Source organism: Neolamprologus brichardi, chromosome 4 (assembly GCF_056152115.1).
Source record: "Neolamprologus brichardi isolate AB-2024 chromosome 4, ASM5615211v1, whole genome shotgun sequence".
Classification (NCBI taxonomy): domain Eukaryota; kingdom Metazoa; phylum Chordata; class Actinopteri; order Cichliformes; family Cichlidae; genus Neolamprologus; species Neolamprologus brichardi.
Window position 1 is genome coordinate 5,112,625 of NC_142107.1, and position 12,274 is coordinate 5,124,898.

A 12,274-nucleotide genomic window follows, 5' to 3' on the forward strand; every position below is an offset into this window, starting at 1 on the left:
CACATCATTAATCAGTAAATACTTTAAAGATACAAAGAGCTTTCATCTGCAGAACCAGAAGATTAATTTTAGCTCCATCCACCAGCAGCTCAAATAAATCTGTCTTCTCCAGGCCAGGGGTCTCCAACTCCAGTCCTCGAGAGCTACTGTCTGGAGACCCCTGTTCTATGCAATAACCCTGTTAGTGCACTGATTTAAAGGTAAGCTTCATGTTCCCTCACTCTTTACCTCGTAAGATGAGGACAAAACCAATAAAGACAATTCTTGAGTTTTAATCTTGTGTCCACACATGAAGAATGAGGTGCCATTGTTGCAGGATGTCCACACAGCTGGGACTGAAGTGTTTTTATTTCAGTACCCGACCTGAGCCCTAACAAATGCACCTTTACAAATATAAATAAAAAATGTAACCCTTTAAAACCTGGCCAATTAAATAATTGCCAGAAAATTCTATTGTGGGCTTTATATTTTCATTTTTCATCAGGTTTACAAAGTAAAAAAAAAAAAAAGTAATTTTATCATATTTGCTACATCGGGTATGTTTTTGTGGTGCAACTTTTTTTTTTTTTTTAAGGGAAAAAACAAAAATGTAGAAGTCTCAAAAACTTGCGTATAAAATATACTTTGGTTTAAAGGGTCAAAAATAAACTCACAACTAACACGTTTACACAATAATAAAATTAGCAAACCCAGCGTTGGAGTTTACCGAAACCGAATTCTTTCAATCTAAGACAGATTTCTATAAACCAGACCAAATTAAAAGCTTTTCTTTGAGTAACCAAAGCATTCAGAGGACTTTAAAATCCTGATTTCACAGGAAACATCACCTTGTCTTGAGAGGTTGTCCAAGCAAACAAAAGCAGCAGCTACTTTCAGCTGCTCCCTCATTTACAGCAGCATGTCTGTGTCTCCTGAAGTCAGAGATGTTGTTGGGAGCACGAAGCAGAAGTTTTCAGTCACACGGAGAGAAATAAAGACTCTGGGAGGCGGCCGCTGTGTATTAGTCTTTTATTGAGGGTTGTACCCAAGTTATACAGCTTTGTATGCTGGCTGCAGAAGCCAGCGGGTTACAAACAGTAATTCAGTATACGAGTACAGCCAACAGAAGACCTACTACTCACTACTCTACACCTTAGTACAGATTCTCTTAAGAGCAGTAAAATCCAGAAAGAAATAAAGAGGAAAAAAAATACAGAACAAACCAAGCAACAAAAGGAGAATAAAAGGATTAAAATGAAACCAAACAAGTAGACAGCATCAGAGGAGACATTCATTATTAGAGCACACTGGAGTTGGTTTTTTATACCATTAATATCAGGCGACTTCGTTTATTTTGTCAATTTTTATACCCATACAAATAAAGATTGTCCTTCAAAAAGTGCAGATTCCACCGAAGTTTAAAGATAAAATCCTTTGATGACCCGAGGAAGACGTTTGAAAATAAAAAGGTACTTCCTGTTTTTGTTTGCAAGAGAGGAAGACGCCCCCTCGTTGATTATAGACACTGTACGATTATATTCTCATATATATATTTTATATATAGTTTCAACAGTCTCCCAAAGCGATGTGCATAATAGGTTTACAGGTGATCCAACTACACACTGGATTGATAGAATCTCTATAAAAAGAAAAAAAAGCACTGTAGTCGTGTAAAATTTGCAGTTTCACCGGCCTCGCTCGAGCTGCGAGAAAAATCGACAAAAATGGACTTTTGCAAATCTTAACCTGTCCTCCTCCTCCTGCTACAACTGGCCCACCGTTTGCTAGGTAATAAAGGTTTTTCAGTTTGTATTATTATTATTATTATTAGTAGCTGTACTAGCTGTACAATTTAACGATGGCACGACACGTTTGAGGAATATTAGTGGGAATCCCATTTCAGCGGTGTTTACTCATTTTTTTGGGAATTTTTTTTTTTTGTTTTATTTAAAGACAGGGAAAAAAAGAAGAAGAAAAACCCAAGGTGGACATGTAAGCCTGGGTTCAAACACTCCACTGCATAGTCTCTCTGAGCGACACCCACCCCTTTCCCCTGATAAACCCACCCTTCCCTCCCCACCCGCCCACATCTTTGTGCTGGTTAGACTAAAGCTTTTCAGGGTTTGTTTGTGTGTTCATACTAAATGTAAAACGACAAAAAAAAAAAAGACAGCAGATTCTCACAGTTTTTGTATTTTTTCTATTTTGTTTGTTTTTTTGTTTGTTTTTTTCTGTTTTTCCTGTCAAAAAAATAAGCCTTAGCGCTTTTTGATCGACTGTAGGAGCCGTCAGGTGTGTTATGATATAATATAGCATTTACTCACAGGATATTTAAGTCAAGAGAAACACAAAAAAGTCACATTATTTTTTTTCTTAAACATTAAAAAGTAGTAGAGTATCACCAGCCAGCTTCCCTCCTGCCCGCTACTTCCTTTTCCTTTCCTTCCCCTCGTCTGGCCCTGTCGGGAAGCTGCTTGGCAGCCCTGGGGATTGTACATTGCTCGTGGTGGTTTTCACTTTACTAAAAAGGTTTTCCTCACATCATCCTTTTGCAAATGACTTTTTTAAATTTTTTTTTTTTTTTTTTTTTTAAATCTTCAAGCATTTAATATTGTCCAGCTTTTTAAGTACACGTATGCACACGTACACAACTACAACCAAACAACAACAATAAAGGATTTATCCCTTTCCTTCCCTCCCTCCTCGATTTGGCATGATGATGTATTCACTCACACACACACAAACACTCTCACAGTCTCACGCAGGCTGACAGTAGATACAAACACGATTATGGAACCAAAACAGTAACAACATTATTAAGAGGCGTTTTCCAGACGTTGCTTGTCCCTTCTCTAACAGCACAGCAATGCTGCCACCTGAGCTGCTGATCTGGGGTCAGCCTTTGTCCCGGTAATAGTTAAAAGAAAAAAGGATACTGAGGATGGACAAAGCTGCTCTCAAATCAGCGCCAGGAACGACAGCACTGCCAAAAATCAGAATGAACAAAGTGTAAAGTAATGTCATTGAGCAGTAAGGGAATATAGACAGTTTAGAGCCCACCCTCCCCTCCCCCCCGCCTCAGACCTCCTGTCAGTTATGAGTCTCCTCTCCCTGTAGTTAAGCTTAGGAGTTGGAGAGGAGGAGCTGATCCTGGATAAGCCGGCGAGGAGGCAAAAGTGCAACCCTTTATCCCTGAAAAGCCAGGAAGAAGCAGCCAATCGCGAGTCCCGTCCCCTCCTCGCCTCGTTTCAGTCAAGCGACACCACGGCAGCAGTGACTGCTGCTCAATTTCTCAAAAAAAAAAAAAAAAATTACAAATTTTTTTTGTTGCCCCTCATGCACATTTGAGGCTGCGCTGTCTTTTATACTTTTACAAACCGTTTCAGCTACATTCGGGCCCAGCTCAGAGCTGGAGGTTCACCAACCAAGGGAGACCAATAAAGCACCATCTTCTCGAATCACAGTACACACACACACACACACGCGTGCGTGCACACACTCTACCCTGTCGAATACTCACAGGCGCACCTTCTCCATCAGAGACCTGAAAATCTAAAGATCTGTCTCAGCTTTGCTTTCGGCCTTTTTCCTCTAGAATCCACCCAAGTGCAAAATCCAAGTCTCCTCAGTTCAACGTGTCAGACTAAAACTAACAACAACAACAAAAAAAAAGCTCAGATGTTCCACTTGATAACAACTGTTCAACACAACGACAACAAATACAAATAAGAGATATATGTAAGTATGTATTTATATATATATTTATAAGCAAAGAGATCTGGAATTAAGTAAACTAATTTTTTTTGTATGATTGAATTATTTGGTAGAGAGCGGTTCAATACTGGCACACATCACTGTCAAGTCTGGCTAATACTCAAGGTTCTGTCTCACTGCGTTTGCTTTGAAGTTGTTAAATATTCACGGGCTAAGCTTAAAAAATAAAAGACTAAAGCTTCTAGTACTTCTGAAATAAAAACCTACATGAGAGAAGAGAACTAGGGAGGAGGGGGGGGCGACATGCACAAACACGATGAAGAAAAGATAATTAAGGTCCATGGCTTCGCTAATGCTGACTCGTCGTTCATGCACCCCTCTGACACTTCTCTCCCCCCCCCATGACCCTAACAAACAAATTGTGCATCAAAGTAACTAAACAATCACTGGTAGATAAATCTGTTATTCTCTTGTTGTGAAGAAAAACGCCACTGGTGGATTTTACATTCACGCTGTTCTCACACAAAACCTCCACAATTCACATTCTCTCACACACACACACACACACGTACGTCAGGAACTTCAGATGAGTACCCCACCTTCCCCCCCTTTGCCCCAAAGGAAAGAAAATAAAACAGTACAATACAATCATATTCATTTTGTAAACAGGTAGAAGCCACTTGACTTGTTGTTGCATCTTCGGACACAATTAGGATCAAGGCAATGAAATGTGGACGACTTTTTTTTTACTGTTAAAATATTTTCTTCAACCAAAACGAGAGTTTTTTTGTTGTTTTTTTTCTGACTTTTGTTTTTGTTTTTCTCTTCGTTCCATTTTTTTTCAAAACACCATTTGTGGCAATGAGAGAAATTTAAAAAAAGGAAAAGCGAGTAATGTTTGTTAAACAGCTAAAACATTGTGACACATGGTCGAAGAGGGAGTAAAAAATAAAAAATAAACGCCTCTCAGTAGGCCATGTGAATGCGAGAGGCTACAGTATGCATAGATACAGAGTCGCCTTTCTCTTGGTTTATAAGTCTGACGAGACACGACGATTTCCCCGCTCACAGTCACGCGCTCACGCATTAAACGATCCCCACTCTTGATTTTTTTTTAAACATCAGTGGAGTGGAGGAGGAGGAAGAGTAGGAGGAGAGGGAATGCCGGGAGTGTCCTCGACCTCCCCCTCCCCGCACACCTTACCTCCCTCCCTCAAAAGACAGCATATTGAAAGCAGTGTGTTGAGCTTCTCCAGCTTAAAGCAGTTATTTGGCAGAGAGAGAGAGAGAGAGAGAGAAAGAGAGAGAACAAAAACAAAAACTTACAGACCTTTACATAGTTTTCAGTGCTAGAAGTTGTATTTTCCTTTCCTACAAGGAGTAGTAGTTTTTTTCTTTAATTCAAACTACAAGGGGGGAAAACTGGCTTGATTTCCTGAGAACCATTGCTGGTTATTTAGCAGACAAAAAGAGGAATAGTTCAAAATAACCAACGCCATGGCCAAAAAACACTGATCCGAATTCCCAGAGTTACAAAGCATCGTCTTCATCCTCAGTAAGAGTTGTTTGTTTTTTTAAAACTTTTTCTGTTTTTAAAAATTTTTTATCTTTGTTTTTTTTTAAAGCGTTTTTAAAATTTTTTTGTGCATTTTTTAAAATTTTATTCCATCTTCTCTTTAAAATGAAGAATGAACACACTTTCTGCCTCCCAAGTCTTGTAAACAAGAGGTTGCAGTGTGGCACCTCCAAAACATTGAAAGCCTATTCTGAAAGTGCTGTTCCCCCCCCTCCCCCCCACTAAAACCTGCCTGCCAGGGGGCTAATGAGAAAGGGAGGGAGGGGGAGGGGCTTGCTAGATATCCCCCGCCTCCCTATATTAGGGTGGGCGGGGCTTACTAGTCCCAGCTGCGGCTACAGTCCTTTGCACTGCAGAGCTCAACTTTCTTTAGTTTTAAAACAAAATTGGTGCAATACTTTTAATGTCACTTGAACTATCACCAGATAATCATCCTAAGTCAGGTTTAATTTTTTAACTATCTGTTGATCTTGAACTCCACGACAACGCAGTAAGGTAGGCGTGCCAAGGCAGAGAGGAGCGCACACGTACTCATTCACAGCTCGCGCACACACACACAGTAATTCTCACAAACACACACAGTAAGGACCTCAATGAGTAAACAGCTACACTGGAAAAAACTGGCTGCTCCCTCTATATTGCAGATTATACTGAGAAAAAAAACAACACATTCAGTGCAAAGTTAAAAAAGCTCATACTCCAACATTGTCAGCAAACAAATGCAAAAAAAAAAGTAAAACAAAAATAAAATGTTAAAAAGAATTGGAATTCAAATAAACATGACGAATGAAACAAAAATATATATAATAATAATGAGCTCGATTGAAGCTTTTTTTCGGTCTGAAAGAGCACTACCTGGAGGCAAATATCCATCCGTTCACATTATAGAATTGGCCTGCATGATTCAAGTATTCCGACTGATATGTTTTTGGGCTAAAACAAAGTGGACATATGTGCAGAGAGAGAAACGTAACTTGTTTTCCACAGGGGAGACCCCGTTTTGTTGAATATCTTGTAAATGAGAAAGAGTCCAACTAGTGCCATTGCATTTATAGAACTACATTTGTGTCTCTATTCTGCTGATTATTGATAATTCTCTACTGACCCTTCCCCGAGCCTGTTTCACTGGCAGGCAGCTCACATGGAGTCCCCGCCCCCTGTCAGGTGATCAACTGGGAGGAAGGAGGTGATTGGAGAAGGGCTGCTGATCCTCCCTGCCTCGGTGCCACTGGGGGTCCCCCACAGGCTACTGGAATAGTTGGGCCCACCCCAGAGGGAGGAGCTGTGGAGGTCGCTGCTGTTCCACTGGTTGGGTTCAGAAGCGCGGCTTGGAAAGGGGTGAGACTGATCCATTCTGCTCTGAGAGGAGCCGAGGGTCTGCCAGCCAGAGGAGGGAGTGGCCATTGACTGCCCTTGTGCAAAGAAACGGCTGATTTCCTCCTCGCTGGCAAACTCAGCCAGAATAGTAGTGTTCCCCAAAACACACCTGTAGAAACAGAGCAGGTTAGACAAGAGTGAGACTTTTTGTCTGTACACAACATCATATGGCTCTTTTTCCATCCATTTAAAAAGCCAACTGTCCACTACTGAAATTCCCCACTTAATTTTGGGAGTATTTTGGGGGGGTAATATGCCTGGAAGAATGCATGGGTTATCTGTAAAGGGGACATCTGACTGAGTGTCAAAAAAATCTGTGATTAATCTGTCTATGACAAGTTAATTTGGCATCAACAGCCTGTTTTTATTCAAGGTCATCTGCTCTAAGAGAAGCCGAATAAATAAAAGTAAGAAGTGCCCATATTTGCGTGTGATGGTCTTACATGTGCAGGCTCTTCTGGGCCTTAGCGGCCTCATCCTTGGAGCTGTAGCATACCACAGCGTTACCATGTGGCAGGTTGAGGTGGAATGTGATCAGAGGGCCGTGCTGCATGCACAGAGTCCTCAATGTAGAGCCGTCAATCTGGAAGGAGGGGAAAGAAAAGTTGAGTTAAACAGGGGAAGTGATAAGAGGTGAAAAATATGTGAAAAACATGGAAGTAATGATTGTGATAACGTTAACAGAATGAAAGTACAACTACCTGAGGTGTGAGATTTTTCAGAACGAGCCACTGGGTTCTCCCTGAGCTGCTGCTGTCACCCCAACTGGAACCTGTCAATACATACACCATAGAGTCAATCATCAGCTGGGATAGGATGCTAAAGCTGGTTTTGTTGTCAAATTGAGGCTGCACAGGAGAGGAGCCGTGCATTTTAAAATTTATCACAAGCTTCTCTATACAGTCTTGAAATCTTTTGAAAACAAACAAACAAAAAAAACAACAACCCCAAAGTCTGTTCTGCTCATTTCGCAGATGGAATTAAGGTTAAAGGGTGTGCTTCTCTTACCAGGCGTGTATCTGGACTCAGCGGTGCTCCAGCCCCCCAGCCTCAGGGCAGAGCCATCCCAGCCAGAGGAGGCGGGGCTGGGCTTCTGGCTGGTGAGGCCAGGCGGTGGTCTGGAGGGGGCCGCCACAGACAGCGCCTTGGGAGGCAGGGGGACCTTCCAAAGCTCATGAGCTAGGGAGGAGTTTGACACACTGCTGCCGGGAGACCACTTTGACTCACTGGGTCTGGCTGCAAGGTGAGAGCAGAAAAACAAAACCCGTTTAACAAATTTTTTCAAGTTTACAATAAATAAATAAGGTAAAGAAAAAATTTAAACTTCACTAAAGCAGAGCCAAACTACACACCTGAAGTGCTTTGTGCTGTACTGGTGAGGGAACCGCTGTGGCTGGAGGCACGAATGGATGACCAGGCACTGTTAGAAGGCATCGTGGTGTTCAGTGATGAGGATGGCCCTGGAAACATCAGCAGGAGGGGTCAGTGTGGGTCTGTGCTACCATTACAGTTATTGGGAGGGATCTGGCATGTGCGCAGCCTACCGTTGTTCCTGTCCCTGAGGTGGTCTGTGTCGCGGACGGTGTTGATGGAGAGGTTGTTGATGACACTGCCGGGGGTCACATAAGGGTCAGTCTCAGGGTCAATGTTGGGGTAACCTTTCCAAGGCTCCCCGGGCCGGAACTCTGAGAACAAAAAACACATGCAGACATCAGCAGGGTTCAAAGCAAACACTTCGGGGATTCTGGTGGATTTAAAGGCGTCTGTACCTGGGGGCCAGGTGACAGTGTTTCCATGGGGCGGGGGGGAGTTGGCACGAGGTGGCCAGCCATCGCCCACCGAGCCCATTGATTGGCCGGGAGGACTCAGGGGAGAGGGGCCAGGAGAAATTAAGTCATAGAAGGAGGAGTCCTCCAGACGCAGCCCAGACGACATAGCACCTGTGGGACAAACACAAACGTATAAACCATTAAAGCCAGAGTTTAAAGTATGCAGTGAGAAAAAGTGTGGGGATGCTTTAGTCACTTTAAAAAACAATGTTTTTTCACTGTTTACATAGTAAACACCTCATGGATACCTCCCCCAGAAAGCCAAACAATACCACAGCATGCAGTGTGACAAACTATAAATGCTTTGTCTGTACCAGGTTTGCTGGTCTGCTCCGGAGGGTCGGTAGCCCAAAGTTTCTTCAGTCTGGACTGGGGTGGCTCTTTATAGCTCACTCCACCACCACTACCACCACCAACACCCATGTCCAGGGGTACATTCAGGTTAGAATTCAAGTCTGAGAAACAGGACAGAAGAGTACATGTCAACAGATAATCAAGAACTCTCTGCATATTTTAAAAGGTAAAACTAAAATGTAATCCCCAAGATCTATCCTGCTCATGATCATCTTCTTACAAATCTGAGGTCTTAAGTGTAAAATAAAAAGTATCACTTCACTTCTCCACCCAGTCAAACTAGTTTATGATTAGGGTGCCTAATCTGTAATAACAGCAGTAGCAGTTGACTTACTTAAAGGGAAGTTGCTGAAGGATCCAAGAGTGGCAGCATCCTTCAGCATCTCAGGGGTGCTGTGGGACATGTAGTTATCCAGGTACGGCTTGAGGGGCGCGGCCGGCTTCAGCAGCGAGGGGTCCATGTGTCGTGGTGGCTGCATCGGTGATGGAGAGGAACCAATTGGACGTGTCTAAGGACAGAAGGTGCACGGTTAGAGAAAGCAACTAAGGAGCTAAGACCACTGGGACAACGAGTGCAATTTAGTAGCACCCAGACACACACCTGTTCAGTCTGACGTCCCATAGGCATGGGTCTCTGGCTTTGAACCTTCTGCTGTTGCTGCTGGAGGAGAAGACGCTGCAGAGAAATAGAATAATGTAAACCCATCATGTTGTTAATGTTACAGTTAGGAATTATGGCTCCATTTCTGTCATGTTGTTTTCATGTAAAAACTAGAAATAAAAATCTAAAGCTATACACTTCTTTTCTGCCGGTATTCACCTGTAATTGGTTGATCTGGTTGATCTGGTTTAGCTGTGACAGCTGGTTGAGAACAGCCATCTGCTGAGGGCCAAACAGAGGGTTCAGACCGCCATTGCCTCCCGGGTACTTCAACAGGGATGAAGGAACCTGAAAAACAACAATAATTTGGGACTGAGTGTTGGAAAACAATCAGGAGTAATAGAGGCAAGAACTCATTCTGAGTGTGACCTTTTGTGCGTTTTATTTTTATGTGGGGTACCTGAGCGGGCAGGATGGGTGGAGGCACTTGATTACGAAGATTGGGTTGAGGAGGGGGCTGGGACTGGGGGCCACCTCGGCCCTGTGCTACGGTGTTGCCGCCCAACATTGGGTTTACATTCTAATGGGGGGGGGGGAGACAAAAACAACAACAAAGAAGAAAAATGTAAAACAGTGTAGAAACAACCCTGATAAACAATGAGAATGAATCACACAAGGTTAGACGCTTGCGTGCAGTCAAAGCTTGCCATAAGAAAGAAAACAAACAAAAAACCTCCCCCTCCATTTGAATATCCCATGACGTCCACTAGAGGGCACACCATTACAACAAGAGAGCTATTTTTATGGATGAGGCTCAGAGCCAACATCAGTTTCTCTGGAGCAGAGTTAAAGTGGGAATTCTCCACCACTATTACCACGGTTGTTGAAATATTCCAGGCATAAATAGAGCCCATGCTGTGCATAAAGATAATTTTTAAACAGGCTACAATCGTTAAAGTTACTAATAAAGCAGCCTGCTGTGGGCATTTTCTTAACCATAACTGCCTGAAAAGGTAGTCACCCCCCAATCATCTCTCTCTCTGATGTCTTTGGTTAGGACTTCATCACACAGCTGTCCCACACCATAAGCAGTACTGCGGGAGAACAGAGCATCATTAACCCCCCAGCAGTGCTCAGTGTACACTTTTCTGGTGGAAACACAGCTTTGTATTCTTTGCTGCTCAAAAGGAAGACTGCCACCGGTAGTCTTGCCCCTACCTAAAAGTAATGGCAAAGCTTTAGTATTACCCATGTGACCAGGAGAAAATCACTGATTTAATTCTTTCTTCGCATCAAGTGAAAAATCTTAATATCAAACAGGGAATTTCTAACGTCTCAAGACAACTCTCTCTTCATTCTTCTTCACTCACCTGCCCAGCAGCCCCAGAACTAGAGTGGGAAGCAGACGGCCCAGAATTGAGACAAGAGACAGACCGAGCAGAATTGGAGGGGGAAAGGCTCATGCTTTGATTGGAGGAGAGTTCATCAGAAGCTGGGATATCGTAAGCAGAGGGTGAAAGCTGCAGAAGCAAGGCCAGGTGCACAGCAGATGGACGGTAAGCACACAGGGACAGGAAGCACACCAGCAGCAAAAGAAGCACAGAGAGGGAAGAAGAAAAAGAAGAAAGTTAATTTTTTTTTTTTTTCCGAAACCAAAGACAAGTTGAAGGTCGAGGAAAGAGAATCAAATGTGTGGAAACAAAGGAAATAATTGCAGGGAGTGGACAGTGTGGGGAGCAAAAGAGGTACGAGAAGAATGAGAAGCTAAAAATAAGGACGTGATGGTAGAAACGAGATAGCAGGATGAAATAAGAGTTAATAAGAAGGAGCACACTGTGCTAAAGGAAACGCAGCAAGCCAAACTGAGCGGGAACAGTTTGTACTGACATGTGCTTGCTTCTAGTGATAATGATACATGATGAGGAAAGAATCAAATAAAACACTAGTTTTAGACCAGCAAGCTGCACTGTATTAAAACCCCCACTGTGAGGCACTGTAGCGCCAGAGGCACACTTCATTCTACACCTACCCCACCATAACAGCAGACTAAGACATTGCCCAACCCTTTATGAGAATCAGTTATTTACCTCAAGCCTGCATATACAGCACAGCTCAGGAAAGAATACACCTTGTACATGTAACTCTGCTCATGCTTCTCCATACCTTGTCATAGTAAGAACTGCGATCCATGGTGGAGTCCTTGTGGAGGTGGTGCCGAGACCCAGAATTCTTCCCCATAACTCCATTGAAGTCCCCAATACTGCCCATGTCCATACGCTTGTCCTGCACCATCCCTGCTCCAGTCTTAATGGAGTCATCAGGGGAGTCCCTCTGCAAGAACAAAGCCAAGAAAATGTGATTACGGAGACGGAACAGCATAAATCTTGCATTCTTTGAATCAGGGCTTATTACATTTGAAAAACCAAACACTTCAGCATGCTTTAACGTAGACATGAGTCATCTGTAGGGCTGCTCGATGTAACAAGATATATCGGATGACGATATAAAAATGTCTATTGTTTCATTTTACGCTATCGTTTGTTTCGTGGTGTCGCAAAATAAACTGTTTACGGCAATATTTTTTCACCGTTTTGATGGTCACTGTAGTGGTTATATTAATTTCTTAAAGTTCTCTCTTTCTCTTATATTTAATATAACCACACTACAGACGGACAAGCGCCTGTTTTTATGCGTTGTGGTTAGCAACAACGACGGTAATGCCATTGTGTGTCCGCTTGTTTATGTTCCACATAAACCTTTCACAACAAAGCTCAAGATCCTGTTGAGACTTTTCAAAATAAACTGAATCACGTGAAAGAGCAGATTATTTACGGATGAAGTAAA

The 12,274-nt window shown here is 42.8% G+C and overlaps 1 protein-coding gene across 5 annotated transcripts in view; it reads right to left on the reverse strand.

Moving 5' to 3' along the window:
• Window positions 1-994: 994 nt before the first annotated feature.
• tnrc6a (trinucleotide repeat containing adaptor 6A) overlaps window positions 995-12,274 on the reverse strand; it is a 37,139-nt gene continuing 25,859 nt past the window's right edge. For 4 of the 5 annotated variants that reach the window (XM_035910829.2, XM_006798037.3, XM_035910827.2 and 1 more), the window contains 14 exons: window positions 11,594-11,761; window positions 10,801-10,950; window positions 9,891-10,010; window positions 9,650-9,778; window positions 9,431-9,505; window positions 9,164-9,338; window positions 8,790-8,930; window positions 8,416-8,586; window positions 8,191-8,331; window positions 7,999-8,106; window positions 7,655-7,882; window positions 7,348-7,418; window positions 7,090-7,229; window positions 995-6,755 (listed from right to left, as the gene is read on the reverse strand). In XM_035910829.2, the coding sequence (XP_035766722.2) occupies window positions 6,407-6,755; window positions 7,090-7,229; window positions 7,348-7,418; window positions 7,655-7,882; window positions 7,999-8,106; window positions 8,191-8,331; window positions 8,416-8,586; window positions 8,790-8,930; window positions 9,164-9,338; window positions 9,431-9,505; window positions 9,650-9,778; window positions 9,891-10,010; window positions 10,801-10,950; window positions 11,594-11,761 (2,166 nt within the window). In that variant the 3' untranslated portion in view covers window positions 995-6,406. The remainder of the gene's footprint in view (window positions 6,756-7,089; window positions 7,230-7,347; window positions 7,419-7,654; window positions 7,883-7,998; window positions 8,107-8,190; window positions 8,332-8,415; window positions 8,587-8,789; window positions 8,931-9,163; window positions 9,339-9,430; window positions 9,506-9,649; window positions 9,779-9,890; window positions 10,011-10,800; window positions 10,951-11,593; window positions 11,762-12,274) is intronic. The other variant, XM_006798038.3, reaches the window with a different exon arrangement.